The sequence below is a fragment of the Periplaneta americana genome, chromosome 10 (genome assembly GCF_040183065.1).
Source record: "Periplaneta americana isolate PAMFEO1 chromosome 10, P.americana_PAMFEO1_priV1, whole genome shotgun sequence".
NCBI lineage: Eukaryota > Metazoa > Arthropoda > Insecta > Blattodea > Blattidae > Periplaneta > Periplaneta americana.
Window position 1 is genome coordinate 51,494,497 of NC_091126.1, and position 23,309 is coordinate 51,517,805.

General features: G+C 36.8%; 1 protein-coding gene across 6 annotated transcripts in view; it reads right to left on the reverse strand.

Moving 5' to 3' along the window:
* Positions 1 to 1,944: 1,944 nt before the first annotated feature.
* The window catches only part of LOC138707679 (N-alpha-acetyltransferase 10-like), a 35,156-nt gene continuing 13,791 nt past the window's right edge, over positions 1,945 to 23,309 (reverse strand). For 5 of the 6 annotated variants that reach the window (XM_069837470.1, XM_069837472.1, XM_069837471.1 and 2 more), the window contains 2 exons: positions 22,943 to 23,083; positions 1,945 to 13,851 (listed from right to left, as the gene is read on the reverse strand). In XM_069837470.1, coding sequence (XP_069693571.1) covers positions 13,677 to 13,851; positions 22,943 to 23,083 — 316 coding nt within the window. In that variant the 3' untranslated portion in view covers positions 1,945 to 13,676. The other variant, XM_069837473.1, reaches the window with a different exon arrangement.

Consider the following 23,309-nt stretch of genomic DNA (forward strand, 5'->3'; position numbering starts at 1 on the left):
ATCTTGTATTCAACCAGACTATAACACATAGGAGGAGACAATAAAAACAGCTATGAAAGACACCATATAAACTTTTTTTAAATTATAAATCAAATATTTTTCATTGCACTTTATATAGACTACTATTCATGGTTTGAAACTTTGGAGAATATTTGAAAGTTAAAGTCGGGTTTATATAAAACAAAGAGGAAGTAGTTCTACGTTAGTATCGCAGATCTTTTGGCCCCTGAAGTTCACTTCCATTGATTGTCTACTAGACAGGGCAACAGCCAAGTTGTCAGTTTTGTACAAATATATATTAAATTGAAAGTACTCCAAACTACATTATTTTTAACATAAAAAAAATTATTCGTCCACCAGTGCAGTGTTCTCGCTTTCCTAATATATTTCCCATTCCCACTTCCGTAAAAGGTTCTGGTCACGTGTTAGTAGCTAGTCTCTTCCAACACGTGTGATGCTGTAGTGTTAATTCGTGCAATTATTCAACAATGAATGGAAGTGAAAACATATTATATTTTGGACAATTCAGGAAACTCAATTTACAAGAACAGATTATTGCTAGGCCTATACAAAAGGGAAGGCCAACCCCAACACTACTGATCTTACATGTATGCATGTAGGCTAATTTATAGCATGTTTCATTCAAGAAGATGTCATTTTGTGCTGTTAACGTCTTTCATCCTCTTAAGAAACATGCAGGAGCCGCCACTGAGCATATCCCTACAACTTTTGATACCACCATTACCTCTGTACTTTTATAAACCACCATGATGCATATTCATATAAAAACGTGCACTTTGCAGAGTGAGCAAAATTTTGCTACACCACTATGCAGCAATTTTGCCATTAGCAGACACACCGTTTCCTACTATATATGAAACAACTCACAAGCAAACATTCTGATGGGGGCAGATAAAAAAAAATTTTTCTTCCATCATGTTAATAATGTCAAAAGAAGTGCTTATACAAATTTTGGCCACTCGACCGCAATTACGAAGGTCGTAAAAAATTGATTCGCCAGGGGCCGTTAACAGAAAGAAAAAACACAATTTCATTGGACAAATTTATTAGAATGGACACAACTTGCTGAGCTATTTTCCTACATATTTTCCATCGGAATTCAGACATTTCTCATATCATAGGATCGACAGAGAGAGGTGCAGACGTAGTCAAATTCTGGTTCCGAACTGAGGCGGCTGACTTCTACGACACAAAAATTGATCCCATAGTATGACAAATGTCTCTATTCCAGTAGGGGATATGTTGACAAATAGAGCAAAAATTGCTGTACCTGTTTCAATAAATATTTACATGAAATTGTGCTTTTTTTCTATAAACGACCCCAGGGAAAATCACTTTATGGACAGCCTCGTAATTGCGATCGAGTGGCCAAAATTTGTATGACTTCTTTTGACATTATTAACATGGTGGAAGAAAAAAATTTAACTTTATCTGCCCCCATCAGAACGTTTGCTTGTCAGATTCAACAATTAAGCAGAATATAAACTGTTGACGGGAAATAATAATTAAATTCAAGCTGTTAAGGTCTCCTTATTTACTTACAAATGGCTTTTAAGGAATGCGGAGGTTCATTGGCACCCTCACATAAGCCCGCCATCGGGCTCTATTCTGAGCAAGATTAATCCAGTCTCTATCATCATGTTCCATCATGTTTCTTTAACACTCTGTATGCATGTATATATAACTATCACACACTCACAGAACACCATTCCCATACACACAAAATCACAAAGTAGTCAAAACGTGCTTCGAGTATAAAAAATATGTATTATTTCTCTTGAAATCTGGAGACAAAGTATTTTCATGGTCACTAATATCTTTCTATTTGCACAAAAAAAAAAAAAAAACAATGAAAAAATTACAAATTAATGTCACGTTTGAACTACAGAGTTGTACTATAATCATAAGGCAATACACCATATCTACAATATTAACACCATAGTTTCATCTTGGAAGTTTTTATTTTTACTTCATGAATTTCACAAGCACAAATTATGGAAAAACATGAACAATTTCTAACATTATGGAACAACTCAGATATCACAATACAGCATTTTATTTACTAATTAACATGGTTCACAGTCACTTCGTCTACAAAATTTATGTGTACAGACGAATGGCTATTTATGGTCTCACCTCATTTCGTCAAGAAACTGTGTAAATCTTGACTTGTTACACATCTTAAAGCTTCAATACTGATGTAAGTTCTATGGAATACAATAAATGATATGAATATTTTTGTCTAATAAGAAAATGTCTACATATATTATGTCCACACTTTAATTAATTAGTCTACAATATGTTTGGTCCAAAATTTTATAAATATATTTTAATGAATAATAGACAGTGTTTTAGTACATGTAATTTTCTTCAATTTTCATCTTCTTCAATATCTTCAGAATATAATTTTAGTCAGTATGATATCCCTCTAAGATAAATATCAGTTATTTGTGTGTTGTAATTCCTGACCATGTTCTCAATCTGTTGTAAATTAATTGTATAGATTTTTAACGGGGTGTTTAATTCTCTCATGTCTTGCCAACAATTGGGTGATTAAGATATCATTGCATCTGATCTTACTGAATGGAATCTATGAATCATCATATTGATACAAGGTGAGATACAATTAGTCCATGCCACCCCTCAACAGTGTTTGTTGTTCGATGCTAATCATCTAGAACATGGTTGTACACGTTCCATATCAAGGGACTGAAGAAAGGTTGGACTACACACGGTCATCCATGAGCTGGTCTACTTTCAAAGTAAATGTCAAAAAAAAAAAAAAAATGTTATGTTTTATTTAACCACGCTCGCAACTGCAGAGGTTATATCAGCATCGCTGGATGTGCTGGAATTTTGTCCCGCAGGAGTACTTTTACATGCCAGTAAATCTACTGACATGAGTCTGTCGCATTTAAGCACACTTAAATGCCATCGACCTGGGCCGGGATCAAACCCGCAACCTTGGGCATAGAAGGCTAGCGCTATACCAACTCGCCACCAGTCAAAGTAAATGTTTTCATACACATGAACAAGGTTATCAAGGAGGAAACACAGCAGTGCCATTATTAGTCTGACATTCCTTACTATATTATTATTAAGGTACCATTCTTTCTAAGCAACACTGATAACTCTTTTCAAGATATTTTGACGAAAGTGGAACAGACATGCCTTTCGAACTGCATTTGAAAAAAATTATCTATTAAAAATTATTCTACTGACTACGCCATCCAGATTGACCACTGGTTGATTTTTTGGACTTTTTACGACACTGTATCAACATCACAGGTTATTTAGTGTCTGAATGAAATGAAGGTGATAATGCCAGTGAAATGAGTCCGGGGTCCAGCACCAAAAGTTACCCAGCATTTACTCATAATGGGTTGAGGGAAAACCCTGGGAAAAACCTCAACCAGGAAAATTGCTTCAACCGGCATTCGAACCTGTGCCACCTGGTTTCGCGGTCACATGCACTGTTACTCCACAAGTGTGGATCCACTGGTCGAAAATGGCTGCTCTAGACAAATGTTTTCAGCAATACACAATGCTTGGAGTTGTCTGGAGAGAGTAATATATGTTTGCTCCGTTTTCTGGGGCCATATACAGTAGATATGAAGAAAGATGTATGCATTTACTTCACCATGCAGAATGTACAAGTAGTAAAAAATGCGTGGAGGTGTTTTGAAAGTTCTGTCAGTCACATGATGTCGGCTCAAATCTGCAGAAAACAGTAATAATATATCTGGGTCATTATTCCGGAATCATACTGCAGAAATGACATTCCAGTCAGCTGGACATGTTGCAGCTTGATGTCTCTGCACAGTCTGAGCACAGCATGTCGTTTAATAAAATAATTTTAACCTCTTCATCATCGATATTCCCAATTTCTTGTACAAAAATGGAAGATGGTGGTTAATTAGGATTATTTCTTTCTCGTCTTGTCGTCCTATAAATCCATTTACATGCATATACTTCGGCAGAATTTCCAATATTTCTACGTGTATAGCTGGTGTCACAGTTTTGAACCTATGACCTTGCTTGACCTTCTAGTCGGCAGATCGCTCACTCTGCTTAATGTTTACAAATGTGGTACTCCTCCCCCCACCCCCTACGTAAACACATGGAGTGTACGAAATAGTGTGGTGTATAGATATAGCTAATGCCAGTGATTTGTACATATTATGTCCTTGCCTGATCTTCTAAAGTCTTTTTCATGTGACTTAAGTTCGTGGAGTTTGCAGCTTTTTAACTACCCACAACACGAACCATTCGTGCTTAGGCAATGATGCCTAATTGAAATGTTAAGACTCAGTCACTGTTAGTTGTTAAGTTAAATATTACATGTGCACAGACAAAATACTGTAGCCACGGAGAAAATGAGATGTCTGAACCAAATCACGTAAAAAGCATTATATTCGGCGGAACACACTAATGTTCACAAGTTTGTGTGGTTCTCCCGTTCATCCTTGGAGCTCAGTAATTACATGCAGTGTCTTGAGATTGTCATAGTTGTAGTCTCTGTCAGCATAGTGTAGTGTACCAGTATAAATATATTGTATAGCAGTTTTAGCTAATCTGATTTCCTTTTCGTTTCAATGAGAATATAATTTATATTATCTGTAACTTTTAAGTCACTTCTATTATTTGAATTGAGACAATGTCTCCAGTTATTTCAAATTAAAAAGGAAGACAATTCTGTCTGAGTCGTGAAATTGTGACCAATGTTTATGGGTTCATAAAATATGTGGCAAGTAACAGAGAGGAATAAAATTATGTTCACCGACATATATTTAAAAAATATAGAAATAGAATAAATAAAATTACAAATCGAAGAAATTAAAATTGGTGTTACCAGCATACCTACTGATATTTGAGAAGTGTAATGTAAAACATTAGGCCTACATAGCTGGCACCGGGAAACTGTGGATAAGATTTGTAAATTCAGAAAGAAAAATGTATGCATTTTCAACATCATTTTTCAAACAATTTCAAGAAGTGCAAAAGTGTAAAGTGACTTCGTATTATTTAGTTTGAGAGTGAGAGAACTAAAATACGACTAGTTTTTATTATTTTCAGGTTTTTTCTACAAAATGTAATTTGAAAAAGTGTGTACTTTTAACACCTCGAACTTACAACCCATGTTGGCGGCGATGATTATGATGATGATGATGATGATGATGATGATGATGATGATAATAATAATAATAATAATAATAATAATAATAATAATAATACTTACAAATGGCTTTTAGAGAACCCGGAAGTTCATTGCTGCCCCCACATAAGCCCGCCATCGATTCCTTTCCTGACCAAGATTTATCCAGTCCCCACCATCACATCCCACCTCCCTCAAATCTATTTTATTATCCCCCAGGTACGTCTCGACCTCCCCAAACGTCTTTTTCCCTCAGGTCGTCCAACTAACACACTATACTTATTTCTGGATTCACCCCTACATGCTATATGTCCTGTCCACCTCAAATGCCTGGATTTAATGTTCCTAATTATGTTGGGTGAAGAATATAATGCATGCAGTTCTACAATTTGTAACTTTCTCCATTCTCCTGTAACTGCATCTCTCTTAGCCCTAAATATTTTCCTAAGCACCTTATTCTCGAACACTCTGAATCTCCCATACTACAGACAAGTTACAGACCGGATCAGCAAGATACTACAACAACTCAACGTGGAGACAATTTTCACTCCTACTAGGCAGACTCGTAACTGCTTACGGTCTGTCAAGGACAAACGTGACCGACTTTCATCAGCTGGAGTATACAGAAACCCGTGTTCCTGTGGGTCAGTGTACATAGGTACAACACAGCGTAGCTTCAAGACCCGAATCACTGAGCATAGAAGGAACTGCCGTCTAGGTTATGTGGACAAGTTGGCCGTAGCTGAGCATGCTTAAAATGATGGGGATCACATCATCAGATTCCAGGACACCGACATCCTAAGCAGTACACCACACTTCTATGCCAGGTTACATCAGGAAGCTATTGAGATTCATAAACACAAAAACAACTTTAACCGTAAGGAGGATGGACTCAAGGTCAACAAAGCTTGGTATCCAGCCCTCAGAAGCACACACATCAAACCCTTTATCCGACAATTAGATACTATGACAAACAATCAGAACACCGAAGCCACTGGTGCAGACCGCGGCGACGACAAGCAACAACAGCCCCACACCTTAAATATCGACGGGCTACCAGTCTCAATGCCAGTTCCTGATACACACAGCAGATCTCTCCGCACACGTGTACCACGCCACTGAAGACGTCCACCGGAGTAGTGGACAAAACATTTGGTTGTAACACCGACAGACCACGGCCCTCTAGCCCGGATAATGCGCATCCTATCAATGCCGGCCATGAAAGCGTACATTCCAAGATTACTCTGAATCTCTGTTCCTCTCTCAAAGTTCCACAACCATAGAGAACAACTGGTAATATAACTGTTATTCTGGGAAAATATTCCAATCCACTGTATCGAGCAACCATGTCAGTAAACCGCTTTGAAAATATAAGAAAGTTTTTACGATTTGATGATAAACGAACAAGGTAGACCAGGTTGCGAACTGACAAACTAGCTGCTGTATCTTATGTATGGCAACTATTCATAGAACAGTGTAAGAAAATAATGCTCCCAAACTACAATGTTTATTCATTTTAGGGGACACTGTGGCTTTGTGCAGTATATGCCGAGCAATCCTAAAAAAATATGGTTTTTGTTCTTTACTGCATGCTACATCCTACATATCATACAGACCTTCTTAATAGACGAAGATTGTTCATCAAGGAACTACCAATGGATATGATTCAGCCACATATGATCAGAAGATCTGTGAATCCTTTTCTGAAAAAAGTTCATTTCTTTGGACATGAAAAAGTTCATCTCCATCCTCAACGCACAAAACTGTAGCAACAACCAGTGGAGCAACTTGAAAAGATGATTTGTATTTTGTCCAGCATCAAAAAAGAGGAAGAGGAAGAGGAAGTCGGTGTCCTGCAAGTGTTCAAAAAGTGTATACCAGGAGAACAGCAGTGTAGTATTAGTTGCAAAAATTGAGAAGGTGTCTCACTTTTAGATGTGAAAAGAATGTACTAACTTTTTATATATAAAATAAGAAATTTGTAATGATATGATTTGTATTGTTCAAATTGAAATAGTACATATTGTTCTAAAATCACGCCAAAAAAACCCATGTAGTTGTAACCAAAACTATAAAAATATTATAACTGCGCACATTATGTAGCTAAACATACTCCTTATCTGATCACCATATAAATACTTATAGGCCCAACAGAACTGGGGTATGTAAATGTGTAGAAAAAAAAGGCCATACATACTAGGGTTAAATTGAAGGACAGTGTTGCCAACAAATAAAATAACGCCTGGGTATTTTTTATCCCAGCGCATGTGCTTATGTGTTAAAATCAGTGATGCTGGCTGTACAGCTTTCCTTAATGATACATATAATTTCGACAAACAGAAGTTCGTTTCTCTTTTGTGGATTCCAATGTATGGGGATCCATTATGGAGAATTTTTCGAACTGAAACAAAATTTGTAGGAGAAGGAAAAATAAATTTTCCATGGTTACTCAGAAAAATAAATTAAAAAACCATTCATTTTCGTGGTTACAATTTATAACTTAAGGTACAGTCACACGTCGCTACTTTTGCAGTGATGCAGTACAAAAAACTGCGCAACTCTTGTACTGCGACGTGTGAACAATGGTGCAACCCGAAAAGTAGCGGCTGCCGAACCTGCTGCTTGCTACTTTTTCATGCTGCACGCAGCTTAAAAGTAGCGACATGTGACCAGGGTTCTCAGGGTTGCAGCCACAGCATTTTTGATATCAGTTTTGTTTAAACTTTTGCTGCGGTTGCGACCAGTGTTGCCACCCATATGTGCCAATGATACTTTTATTGTTTGGATGTATTTTAATGTTAGATGTGATGAAAATAAATTATTTGTAACAGTTATTAAATGCACAACACAGTCTGAGCATATTTGCTGACGATATAATTCACTTTTTAAATTTTCTGTAGCGTAGTTTCAAACAGGAGGGTTGCCAACATTGATTACGTGAATATGCTGTTGGTTATCATTTAAGTATAAAGGACTTTTTAAAAGCTTTATAGTAAAAATAATGCCAATTTCTGAATACTAGTTAGGACAGAAAAGCAAATAATAGATAAGTAAGCTTTCGCATGAGTTTATTAATAATGAAAACATAACCACAAAATGTATATTGAGAAGTTAACACAGAGATGGAAACCTGCAGTATGACTGCGGCTGCAAAAGTAGCGCCTTGTGTGTGAACAGACTCGCAACCTTCAATTGCAACTTTTGCAGCACTCGGGTTGCACAGCACGAAAAGTAGCGTGCAGCGCACTACTTTTGGCTTACGTGTGAACACGACACGCAACTTTTGCAGCTGCAGTACAAAAGTTCATAGTAAAAGTAGCGACGTGTGACCGTACCTTTACAGGTATACTGATTATGTAGACCAAATATCTGCAGACTATAAAACAAAGAGACCTAATTATTCATTCTTATATACACTCTTTTACCATTTATATTATAATCACTGATAAATTATTAAGTTATTTAAATTAATAAATAACAACTTCACTGTGTTAACATTTTAAATAATGATGGTATTGTACAGACCCAGAAAAAAAATTTGGGCCACCTGAATTTTCCAAGTGCTACTAAGCTGGAACTTGGAAAATTGAGATGGCCCAAATTTTGTTTCTGGATCTGTACTGAGTGACTACTTTCGATGTTATTTCCATCAGCTACTGAATCCTGGTAGTTGTTATTTATTAATTTCAATAACTTAACAGTTCATCAGTGGAAGAGATCTAAATTGTTGTAGACATTAACCACTCGTAGACCTTTCGATAGTGGCCATATATTTTGTAGACCATGTGACCTGAAATCATTACCACTTTGTGATATCAAAACAATGTTTCTATAGAGTAATTTTTGAAGTTCGTTTATAAAAAGTAATATATTAGCAATGACCTTGAAATGGACTAGACCTGATCCACCATTATGTGTACATCTCCAATCAACTGTTAAAACTTCTATGGCACTGTGAAGTCTTAATGTGTTACATTCTATACAGATTAACTGCAAGTATTTCTACAGTCCTGTATTCTGGTTGTTCTTATTTCCGGCAGTGAATCACAAAATATTTGCCAGCTCACACGTTGAATCTATGGCATTGGCTGCCAATGAAGCATTAGCAGCAAATCTCCCCTCATTATCAAGTCTAGTACATCTATTGTGTTGAAAGTTCTGACAAAACTGAATCCTCAACATAATATGTGTATAAACTTAGAATTGGAAAATAAAGTACACATAAAGAGAAACAACTTACTATAAATAATAATATTATGAGGATTCAGTTTCGTCAGAACTTTCAAACGCCTTTTTCTCAGAAATAATATTTTTGACTTAATGCGTTTTGCTTGTAAACTGACAATTTAAATGCATGCTCATTATTTGAAGAGCAAAAATAATCTAATCTCTGAAAAAATGGTCTTTATTTTTTAAATTAAGTTACTGATCTATATGTTAAACATGATCTCAGAGTTCATTTTCAATTACACACTTAGAGCAAACTGTAATAATGGCATGGTTATGTTTGTTTTCTTTTGTGCATTAAGAATTTTTGTCCAGAACTAAAATTCTAAAAGCTAGTAGGTATTTGTCTACTGAATACATATTCTTAGACCTCTGTCAATGTGATGAGTTTTATAGCATGAATATTGGAGTGATTCCATGAATATGTCAACTCGAGTGGTAAAAATTGAAACTATAATGAGGTTGTTTGTTATTTATTAAATGTGTTCTTAAATGTCTCAAGTGTCTTATTCAATAAGAAAATTTGGAAAAGTATGTCATGAAGGTACCTACTGTACATATCATAGATCAAAAGTTGCAGAATTAAATATCGTATTGAAATCGTAGTGCAATCAGCACTTTTCAAAGTGAGATTTCACTGGGTAAATATTTCATTTTATACAATTCATTTTTTCCATGTCACACTTTTGAACTTCCTCAACATAAAGGATGATACAGTGTAATTTTTACATACGAGTTAAGTCATCTATAATGACATGTAATTAGTTTCTGCAAGTCTGGTCAGTACGTAATGCTCAACATGTAAATACTTTCGTAAACAGCATAATAAGCAATGGAATAAAAATTCCTTTCAGATTCAAAATCTACATTACAGTACAAGCAAAAAATTATTTAACTATTTTTCTCTAAAATAAGTTGTTCTGTGTACAAATGCTATGGCAAAAATGTCAGTACGTAACGGCGCATTTTCCTCTCACTCTCCTGCTTGGTCAGTAATAAGTGAGATGTTGAAGGTGAATGTGCGTGTAGCTGCTGTTAAGGGTAAGTCTATATCAGTGTATTAAACAAGATTTGTTTCTGTTATGGCAAAATCATCAGCACAAAGACAACGTGAATTTAAGCAATGTATAAAAGAGCAGGACCGATATGAAGAATGGAAAGAAAAAGGGAAAGTTAGAATTAGGAAGAACTCAGAAAGACTAAAAGTGAAAGAGTTCTACTTAAAGCAAAGAATAAAGAGCATACACGAGCTCAGAGGTTGAGAGACAAATTGAGAAGAACTGAGGAAGGTGATGATCTTGCTGACATTGCAACACCTAAAAAAGGATTTAAAAGCAGACATCATTATGAAAATGCAGAAAACGAGTTGAAGAAGCACTGCCCAACTTTCCAACCAAACGAAAAGAATTCAATGCTAATTTAGCACGGAAGAAAGGCTTAATAATCAAGAAAACAGAGGAACATAAGTCGAAAAACCAACTATCAGACAACATTCACACAGGAATTCTCCATTTCTGTGAGGATGATACGATATTATCATACCAAGCTCCTGGGAGAAAAGGTTTCAAAAGGATTCGTATTAATGGTGAAATCCAAGAAGTCCGCATTAGATATTTATTGGTGTCAGTGGAAGAAGCACATGCACTATTTCTAGAGAACAGTGATAATACTCGTATGCGTGTGAGTTTTTCTAAATTTACAGAACTACATCCTACTTATGTGGATCTACAGAGTGCCATTCCCCACAATGTATGTACCTGCATAATACACGAAAACATTAAATTTCTTCTCAAAGCCTTGCACAAGAAGCATGTACCTGTTGAGATTCAGTTTCTCAAGTTTACAGCTCAAGCGGTGTGTGATCAGGATAGAAGTGAATGAATGCAATTAGACTGTGAGGAGTGCCTGCTGATAAGTGAAATAGACATAACAGACGAACAGGCTAATTCATCATGTGAGTGGAATCAGTGGACAATAAGTGACAGAAGAGCTCAAACTGAGGTGAAAGAAGGTTCTGTTACTGATTGCATAGAACAGTTGCGTGATCATCTTCCCCATTTCCTAAACCATGTGTATGTGAAGAGACAGCAATCACAAACATTTAAATGTTCTCGAGAAAATGTTGATAATAATAAAGCCATTATACAAATTGACGTTTCTGATAACTATACCTGCAGGGAACAAGACGAGATTCATGCTGCTCATTGAAACAATCGCCAGATCTCAATTTTTACAGCTGTTGGTTCATTTAAAAGGGAGTGTGATAGTGAGATTCAGAAACAGTCCTTTGCTCTTGTTTGTGATTATCTGGCATAAAAGCATGCTACTGGCATTTGCATAAGAACAATTTTTTCAGAAATGACTCAAATTCTTCCCAACCTAAAACAAGTCAACATTTTTTCTGATGGGGCTGCAAGCCATTTCAAACAGAAGTTTACCTTAAGCCATACAACGTACTTGTCCGAAATATTTGGATTTCCTGTAGAATGGCACTTCATTGAATCATACCATGGGAAAGGGGCAGTAGATGCTATTGGAGGGGCATGTAAAAAGGATAGCTGGTTGGTTGCAAAATCTGGAAATACAATACAAAATTCTAAAGAATTTGTCCAAGTTGTGAGCAAGAAAAACCAGTACATTAATATCCAGGAAGCATTTCAAGTTGATACAGAAGCTGCAAAAAAGTTTTTGGACAAAAGTTGGGCACACATTTCACCTATACCAAGAACTCAGATATTCTTCGAAAGTTACTACAGTTAGTCTTATCCCCCTTCTTAAAAATAGGTACAATTATGGACTCCTTCCATTGTTCTGGTACAATTTCCTTTTCCCAAATAGCAAGTACAAGCTTATAAATTTCGCCAGATAATGCACTTCCACCCTCTTGTACTAATTCTGCTGGGATTTGATAAATACCTGGAGACTTGTACTTTTTCAGATTTTCTATCGCAATTTCGACTTCTGAAAGTGTGGGTTCGAGTATAAATGGCTCAGCAGTTTGTATTTGAATTTCGTTCTGATCATTTCTACTTGGCCTATGTACATTTAGTAGTTGCCCAAAATAGTTTTTCCATCTGTTCAGGATTGAATGAGAGTCTGCAAGCAAGTCACCATTTTCATCCTTGATCACGTTCACCCTTGCCTGATATCCGTTCTTAAATTCCTTTATACCCTTATATAAATCTCGAATGTTTTTATTCTTACTATTTGTTTCTACCTCATTCAGTTTTTCCTTCAAGTAATGTCTCTTTTTATTCCTAAGTGTACGATTTGCTTCCCGTCTTTCATTGAAATAATTATCTCTATTCACCTCAACTCAACATTTAATTACCCACTTGCTCTATTTCAACACTACGAGTTCAGTGTGGTCAGACACAGGCACCAAATGACTCTGACGTGACAATATGGTGGCAATTATCCAACTGACTGCTGGCATATAGAGCTATAGACGAAAAGGTACATGGAAGAACTCCTCAAGCTCTCTGTTTGTAAGAAAACAAACTAACAATATTAAAGACGTCGGTCTAAGATACTGTGTCCTGCTAACACAGGCTAAAGAGCCTTCCTTACTTTAAATATTATAAATAAAAATCTTCAAACCACAAGAATATTTCTCGACTGTTTATGATTATTTGGTAAGTTATGCACTCGTTTCTAAAAAAAGATCTACTGTTTCTTTCCATTTGTCTGACTGCTAATAAAAGGTCATCATTTTTGTTTCTTTTTAAATTATTCTCTAAATTGATAATTAACTCTATGTCTTATGAATCAATAGTTTTTCGGCTCTTGTGTGACATTCAATACAATAAAATTCTGTGTTGTAATACTTATAACAAAACAGAAACAGACTACTCTAAAACATTTAGTGGTGGTAGGCAGGCTACTCTGAGATATGGCAACATCCTATCCAAACACGCGCACAGGAATTGTACCAAAACTTACAAAGAGGCAGAACCACGCCGGAAATAAGGACGGAACTGGAGTACATTAAGAACATATGCATGAGATCATAATAATTAACAGAAAAGTGCCAATACCTTTCTTCTCCCTTCATAAATAACTATGAATAAGTGTCATCCAGTTTTTTTCCAATCAGACGTTCCGAATTTGTTTGTACTGAATGAATACCAATATGTTATGCTATGCAAAATGTTTATCTTATTTCACATTAAGCCACCTGAAATTGAAGAGTTATGTTAATGAAGGTCCTTAAAGAAAAGAATATTAACACAACTTATTAATGTCTCAGGGCAATTTGGTTGTTCATATGAGATCAATCTTTCTTGTCTTTTTTATCAAAATCGTGAACTGAAGATTTTATTTCATGATTACTGCTGGAACTGAAGTCTGGTCGGCCAATATTCTGTGATGCAAAAGAAACAAGATCTCTCTTCATGGCATAGGCATCTTCTCCATCAGCATAATATTTTGGTTCTATTTCAGAGATACTGAAAGAACAACAACAGTAGCATAATAGGCTATCTGAACAAATTCCATATGAAGGAGACATGGGAATAATTATCAATATTTCCACAAAATAAGAAATGAGATATAATCATCTTATTGAGCAAGAAGAGTACTATCTTAATCAAATAATCTGTTATTCGGTAAAAACTAGTAAGGTTCCATGTAATTCAACATCACTTTTTGTATACTTAGAAAAAAAAAATCAAACTCCTAGTTATGTGGGAAAATGCTCAATGTCCACTTCAAATAAACTTCTCTTTCTGCTGTTTTGTAACTGGTGATTTAATGACGCTGTATCAATTATACAGTTATGAAGCATTACGGGTGGTGGAATTCTGATAGTGAGATGGTATTGGTATTTTGGTAAGACTGAGTCTGAGAATTCACACACGATTTCTTTGCAGTTCCAGATAAAAGCCCAAGCAGGTAATGAGACAAGTAGAATTTTAAATCCAACCTGACTCAATGACACATTGCAAGCTGCACCTCTACATAATGTGTGTGTGTGTGTGTATCTAATGTCTACCCACTTCACTTGCATGATTAGGGTTTCGCATATTGCAAAAAGATGGCAGGACTGTGACCCATTTTCAAGTTGCACACCACTTTGCCGGGCCACGTTATGCATGATGTATATCTGTGAAGAGTTATGTCGTGTACTAGGGTGAGTGTTCGTGTAAGTGTAGTGTAGGGAATGGGTGAGGAAGGGAGAAGTGGAAACCCGGTGCCAGCATGTAACCTACTCCTGTTGAATAACACCAAACGGGCTGCCAGGTTTAACGTCCCCATCCGACGGACGAATCACTATCAACAGTGATATATGTCTTCTCTTCATATGCACTGTGGAGAGATTTGGGATTTACCTCAGGCATATTAGTGCACAATTTAATGATTAGAAGTTGTGCACTGCCATCTCTCCTAGTCCCAAGGTAGAAATTTTACATGAAAATTTCTGACCCTGCCAGGAATCAAACCCAGGGCGGCTAATCTGGAGACAGACGTGCTACCACAGAGCTAATTTGGAGGATCCTCTACATAATGTTATACTTCGATTTAAACAGTTGCTTGTGACTTCAATCATTTTCGTTATATCGAAATTTCTTTCAATTGAAATTGATTAAATTCTCCTGCAATTTCAATAGGGTATGTTTTCTAATTTTACACTGCACTTTCATCAAGTCATTAATTTCAGCAGGATTGCTTTGCTGCTCATAGAAAACTGTTGCTAAATTCATCAGTGAAATCCATCGATGCTTATCGTATTTTAAGATTGAAGACGCTGATTGATGCTATGCCCAGATGATAGATATGTGACTGGTTGCCCTTGAAGAACTTAGCAGACGACTGCAAATGACAAACTAATGAAGTTAATATAAAATAAATGGTGTTCAAACATTAATAATGCATTATGTTTTGCCAAAAATTTTAATTGTCCATAGAAATCATAATCAACTAATGAAATAAAAACGATGTACTTTCAATTTAACTTAATTAGGAGGAGGTGTACATAAAAGATTAGAATTACATTAGCATTTTTGCCACATTTTGATGACAGAGACTTCAAATACCATTTTCGGCTGTCCAGTTTGGATGATCACTCACAAACTGGTTACTTATTATGGTTGCTGTAAATGTGAATGAAATTACTGTATATTCAGAATTAATGTTGTATGGTAGCCAACAATAGAAATGTAAGTTGGCAGTGAGAAATGATGGAAAAATGACATACACTGGAATGTAAGAGCCGATTTCGCAACAGTTATAACAAGTAACTGGTATGTGTTACATTATCCAGATTTATATTTGAAGGTACAGTGAAACTGCATTTATCCAGATCCTATTAATCTGAATTTCTGGTTTATCTGGACCGATTCTCTAAAATTTAACTATTTTATTATGCTTCTCTATGAAAAACAGACACTCAGCATGCAAATGCGTATGATACAAGATGTATTTTGCACTAAAACTTTCATTCTAGCACCGGTATGCAGAGGTGAGTGCCATAAGAATTGTGAATGCAAACAATGGGCAATTTATTCGGCAACTGTTTTTGTGTAGGCAACAGCTTTCCCTCCCAACTACAGCTGAGCATGCATTTGCAGCCAATAATGTCACATGGCCACATCAGACACAGAAAATTTTATTTATTTGTTTCTGTTTTGTTATTATTAATGTTCCCAGTTTCAATCACCTTTAATGTTTTGTGAAGTACACACTCTGAAAATGACGTCAGAAAGAAAGACATTGGTTTTTACAATGAAGAAGAAATTAGAAACACTCAGTAGACTCAATAAAGGAGAGCCCTTGAAGACCATTGCTACAGAGTTTGGAGTTAGGATTTCTACTGTATAGGATTAGAAGAAGAATCGTAAAGAAATTCGAGAAACAACAGAGACAAAATATGAATCACTTGATGACGTGTTATTCGTATGGTAAAGTGATCACTGGACCATGGCATTCCCAATTTAGCTCCAATTTTACAGAAAAAGCACTAAGCTTACAAAGAAAGCAACTTCTTCATTTATGGCAAGTCTAGGTCAGTTTTGAAAACTCATCATGGAGTACGTCAACATGCAGTATCTGGCAAGGGCCTTTCTGGCAATACTATGGGTAGTGAACATTTGAAAAAGACACCTACGAAAATAATTTATTCTGAAAACCTAAAGCAAGATCAAATTTATAATGCTGATATAACTGGTCTTTTTTACAAGGTACTACCAGGAAAGATTTTAGATTCGAAATCAGAAGATTTGGCTAGGAGTTACAAAAAGAGCAAAGAGGGATAACATTCCTTGCTTAGAGTAAAGCTTCAAGGTAACATAAATTACCCTTGTACTGATTGGAAAATATGCTAAACCACGTGCTTTAAAGCGTTGTACAAACATTTCTTCTTAGCCAGTTGTTTACAAGTTCCAAGAAGAGTGCTTGAAGGAATAGTGCGATTTTTAAAGAATGGCTCTTTCAAACATCATTCAAAGTGTTAAAAGTCACTTAACATTAGATCTGCTATTGAAAGTGATACTGTTTGTTGGCAATGTCCCATCTCACCCATCAGAGGGAGAACTGGTTAGTGGGGGTATCAAATTAAATTTCTTCAGTCTGGCTGATATGCACGTCTATTATAATTATCAGGCAGTACATCTCACTTGACGATATGTGTCAGAGAAAGAACAATTGTTTGTATACATCCGAAATCTGATTAGTGGAATATGTGGCTAATCAGTGATGTAAGCAATGGAGAGGAAAAGGAACTGGCCACCCTAACCCATTATCTCCTGGCCTAGTTGTCTCATAAGTGGTGCCATGTTGGTATCACTTGTCTTCAGACAGTTGACTAACAATGTAACAGCATTAATACAGCCCATGAATCAGGGGATCCTTCAACTTTAAATCACTGATTGAGGAAGCAGTTTCTCAGTAAACTTAAAGAAGAGGAAGCTGATGAAAATGAAGAAAGATGCACTGTTAACATGTTAAGACTGAATAAACACTAAGAATGTAATTTACATGGCTCCTTCATCTTGGAACCAAGTGAGTGAATTGACAATTGTTAAGTCCTGCAAAAATATCTAGTCTGAAATTACAGAATTTTCCTGGGAAATGGTTGACAATGAAACTGACCCTTCAGAATTTGTCTGAATACAGGACTATTACACACTGGCCTGCAAAAATAGTGGATCATTTCGTACAAACAGATCATCAATAAACCACCAATTTAGATAGAGCATTATTAAATTGAGTAGGTTTTATGACTATAGAAAGATTTATTAAATATTTTTCCAGAAGAATATGAAGTTCAAAGGTCATAAATTGCCACCCCATGAGCCACTTTCCACATCTAAGTATCAAGCTAGTCAATCACTGTGTAGCGGTTAGCACGCCTGACCGTGAAATGAGAAGCCCTGGGTTCAAATCCTGTTTGGTACAAGTTACCTCGTTGTGTTTTTCCGAGGTTTTCCTCTCAACCACTCGAAGCAGAACTGCTGGGTAAATTTCGGTGTTGGACCTCGAACTCATTTTGTCTTCATTAGCTTCAACTTCATATATCATCTTTAATAGTTTCAGGTTGACCAGGAGATTGGGCAGACATAGTGCCAGGATTCATCTACAGATGTCAAGTCTGGGGGAGCTGCACAGATTCCAGAGAGGTGTAGAGGCTTTCACAGCAGACTGGCAGACCAGGGAGTGTAGCTCTCTCAGACAGATGACGCCTTGGTGAGTCGTGGTATCTATGGTGCTGCAATCTTCAGGTCAATATAGGATGCTGCAAAGATGTAGTATGTGAGTTGCGAACAGATGCCATCGATTTGAGGAGGCAACAGAGAACATCACAGGGAGACAGATGTGGACTTTGTCAGAACTGGATACTGTAGCTGAATCGATAAGAGGCACCAAAGCCTCAGGCTGAGCTGCTTTCCGACCTTCCTCTGAACAAAGAAAACAGTGCCAAGTTGTGTGCTTCATGGTTTTACAACACTAAGCAACAATAAAAGATTTCAAATTTGATAAGTTAAGAAGCCTCTTGGTCGAGAAGACTTTGCAAGAGCTGTCACGTTGAGGATGGATGAAGCATTCATTTTATGGATAATGCTATCAGTGCCTCATTTGGAAGCATATAATGTGCCCTATGACGATTCTGTGAACTCAGTATCTATCATAGATGACCAGGATCAAACCATTGGTGGTCTACATTCACCAGGGATGACAGGTTTTTGGTTTTCTATGTCTTACCAGATCCCACATGACTACAGTCCAGTCAGAAATCATCTTGATGCAGTCAGAAACGTCACTGTGAATGAGGGCACTGTTAGAGGAAGACTCAAAGAAGCAAGTTTCACCTCAAGAAGACTGCAATTGCTCCACAACTCACCTCCCCAGTACCAGGCAGCGCAATTACATTTCGTGTGTCAACACTACTGGGTGTTCAGTTCAAAATGTGTCATGGCTCACTGTATGCCGTCATGTGGCTAGCCGATGAGCCTAGAGAATTCAATCTTCCTACACTTCCGCAGAGGTGTATAACCTATGAGGCAGAGAAGTTGCCTAGCAAGTACGGCGTTCATTCTGAAGAGTATGTACCGATACGTACGGTAACGCCGGTAGTGCCAGGAATGTGAACTGTTTGGAAATACGTACTGTTGGGATATGGGGAGAGGGTTAAGACGATTACTTACGTATTTGTTGACATTAACTTCGACGGTCAACATGGACACGGAGCATTTGATTTGTGTTGTGGAATGTTACCGTACGCAACCGATGATAACAAATACCCTACGTACGACTTGCTGGCGCAAAACACAGTTCGAAAGAGGTTATGGTAGCACACAGACTGTACAGACCGCCATCTGTTGCTATGACATTCAAATTATACCGTACACGTTCTCAAGTTCAGATTGAAGAACGCCTTAAATAATAGGCAACTTCTCTGACATATAAGCTGAAACTCACTTCAAATCGGGACCCAACAACAGTGACGTCATGACACACTTTGAAATGAACACCCAGTAGAATTGGACTGTGGACCAGTGGTCAATGGAACTATTCACAGATGAGTCACGATTTTGCCTCCAGTCACCCGAAAAGTAGAGAGTGAGAGTATGGAGAAGGCTTCGGGAGTGATATTTCCCTTGTAACTTCTAAATAATGCTGTTGCAGGTGGCTCTGTCATGGTATGGAGCTGTATCAACTTTGGGATCTGGACAGAGGTTGTTTTCGTCAATGCACATCGAGAGATAATGGAGGGGTTAGCATACTATATAATCTCTTTCACTGTCTTTGTCGGCGAAAATTTCATCCTTGTGCACAACAATGCCCACCTCCATGCTACTCAGTGCATGAGAGACACTTTCATGATGGTGGGATACAAATTCTGCATTGGTCAGCATGCAGCTCTGATTTAAATCCTATTGAACATTGTGAGATTTTCTCGGCCAAAGTGTCCAACGTTGCAACTTAAACACCCTGAATGAAATGTGGTCTGCATTATAGGAGAAGTGGAACCTCATCCCTAAGGACCTGTTGGTCAGCATGCTGTGATGAATGGAGGCTGTCACTGCCGCCAAAGATTATAACACCGAATATTAGGAGATAACATAAACACATGATGACAGATTCAGTGGCATAATCATGTGTAAGCCATTGTCTCATTAAGTCGATGAAATGCATTACTTGAAATTTTGCATAAATTGTTCTATTTTAAAACTTCAAAATAAACTCCAAACAAAAAGAGTTTTGATGACAGAAACTGAAGTGCACAGAATACATATTAACTTCATTTTATAATAAGTCTGCCAGAATGTAGAAAAAATAAAGAATAAACTATAAACTTAATGTATTTCTTAATAAATTAGGTGATCACTTTTTTTGCTGGTCAGTGTAGACTAGGACACCGACATCCTAAGCAGTACGCCACACTTCTATGCCAGGTTACATCGGGAGGCTATTGAAATACATAAACACAAAAACAACTTTAACTGTAAGGAGGAAGGACTCAAGGTCAACAAAGCTTGGTATCCAGCCCTCAGAAGCACACATATCAAACCCTTTCTCCGACAATTAGACACTATGATAAACAATCAGAACACCGAAGCCACTGGTGTGGACCGCGGCGACAATGACAAGCCACAACCGTCCACACCTTAAATATCGACGTGCTACCAGTCTCAATGCCAGTTCCTGATACACACAGCAGATCTCTCCGCACACGTGTACCACGCCACTGAAGACGTCCACCGGAGTAGTGGACAAAACATTTGGTTGTAACACTGACAGACCACGGCCATCTAGCCCGGAAAATACCCATCCTATCAACACCGGCCGTGAAAGCCTACATTCTAAGATTAGTGTAGACTAATGTTTAGATGTAGGGATTGATGCCCTGAACTTGTGGTTACAGAGTGACAAGGATGGTGAGCTCCAATTGTTAGATGAAGACATTGTGGCACCTTCAACTAATGCCAATGTGGAGGGTGATGGCAGTTCTGATGACTAGGCAGATATACAGCCAAAATAATATTTCGAGTCACAAAGAAGCAACAATGACGCATGAGAATGTGTTAACATACTTAGAAGGGCAATGTGATATGGCACCAACTGAACTCATGATGGTGAAGCTTCTACAAGACCGAGCAGCATGAAAACGTCATGCTAAGCTGAAACAAAAGAAACTCACAGATTTCTTTATGTAGATGTGTAAATAAAATTATGTACATTGTCCTAACTGAAAACGAACTTATACTGTACGTATTAGTTAAAGATCAATATACATAAATATAAATAATTTGTTTTGTATATATTCAACTAAATAGTGTTGTATTTTGAAGTGCAATAACATTTATGTAAACTTATTTATGACATTAATGAGTTTCCTGGATTATCTAGAGTTTCGGTTGTCCTGGTGCTGTTTGATGCAGATAAATATGGTTCCATTATGGTAATAATAATTTAATTTAAACTCTTAAATGAATATAATTATGTTCAGCATACAAGCTTAGTCAGTGCAAGGAAATAAGTTCATGTTTGCTCCTGTGTACGCTATTCATAATTCCTGTTCATTTATTTCATGATATTTACATTCAGCAGTTATCACTAACTCATCGGAATAATCTATAATGTCAGGAGCATTCATATTTGAGAGTGAAGGAGCAGATTAGGATCAGTATGTTCGTGCTCTGATGGATTGTGAGTGCCTAATACATATAGGGGAATTATTGATTAGGATATCACTACGAATGTTTAGACCCTGAAAAGAACCAGCTTGAGAAATGTCATGGGTTTACTGAGGAGTAGAAACCAGAGTTGTAGGTGCTAAACTGAAAAAAATTAATGACACCGAGTATTGTACTTCAGTGGATGTGATGTTGGTTAGAACCATTTTAAGGTCTTACTCACAACACTCAGATATCTAACAAAGCAGAGCTGGGTCACAAAGTCTGTGAATCTAGTGAAGCAACCTTAATAATTTGTATGTAACAGTTGAGACCATTCATTTAAACTTGCATTTGAAAAGCGAGCATCATCTAGTGAAATCACCCACAAGCCTACATTAGCAGAAGCCATAGCTAATAGTAGGGAATGGTGTGATCTTCGTCAATGTTTACATACTTACATACCAATGAGAAACTTATGTAGAGCCTATACATATGTAGGTTGTAATGAAAAATTAGGTTCCCTTATTAGTTAGGTTATTTTATGTATTATTATTAATGTAATTATTGTGTATAATTGTACTGTGTATTCTTATTGTATTGTGTATATAACTGTAGTGTGTATTGTATAATTGTATTGTGTATTGTAATTTTATTGTGTATACCATTGCCACTGGGTGCTTGCCCACTTGCAGTGTAAATAAATACATACATACAATTAAACAGCAAACACGGGGTTGCATCATTAGTTACAGTTCACTACCACTTTCAAACACAGCAGTATTATTTATGATCCATACATATGAAGCATTGTACTCTTGAAAAACAAATGTGTAGGATGAAACTCTTGTTTTCATTTTGAGAGCTAGAAGAAGACTACCTGTAACATAATTAATGAAAGTGATTGACTAAGCTTCAAAAGGTGTCAATAATTCTTTGTATCAAAATTTATAGGGCAGAGAATACCATCAAAAGAAGTTCAAGCCAACTCGTGAAACTTCAAGGCTACAGGACTTCTTCCCAATGATTTTTTTTTTAAGTAGGTTATTTTACAGATGCTTTATCAATATCTTTGGTTATTTAACATCTGAATGAGATGAAAGTGATAATGCTAGTGAAATGAGTCCGGGGTCCAGCACCGATAGTTATCCAGCATTTACTCACATTGGGTTGAGAGAAAACCCCGGAAAAAACCTCAACCAGGTAAACTGCCCTGACCAGGAATTGAACCCGGGCCACCTGGTTTCGCGGCCAGACACGCTACCCATTACTCCACAGGTGTGGACTTTTCCAATGCTAAAAAAATAAGCACTTTGTGTCTCGTGGATCTGAAATTATCAGGGTAACAAAACTCACTTTTATTTCTACTTCTAAAATATGATTTCTACCAGATTTCTCATTTCCTTCACAATTTTAAAATACTTACGTGAACTTAAGGGTGTTTGTATATAAATTCAAGGCAGCTCTATTACTCTTGCGGACATGAAGTGATACATATTTAGCATTGAAACATTCCACCATGGATGTAGATGCTTGGTCCATCAACTTCTGAGCTAAACCCAGTCTCCTATGGAAGAAATAAGAATACAAGTTATGTACACAAAGTATGCATTTATTTTTAATACCTCGAGAATTGTTTCAGCAGCCTTATGCCCGGTTTCTGAAAAGACAGTTACCTATACATACAGAGTTATCTAAGATTCAATGCGCTCATATGTTTGAAACGAGTTTCGGAAACAACAGTTATCGTCATCTTTACAGTTATTTGTGCTTCAACTGGTAACTGTGCCTCA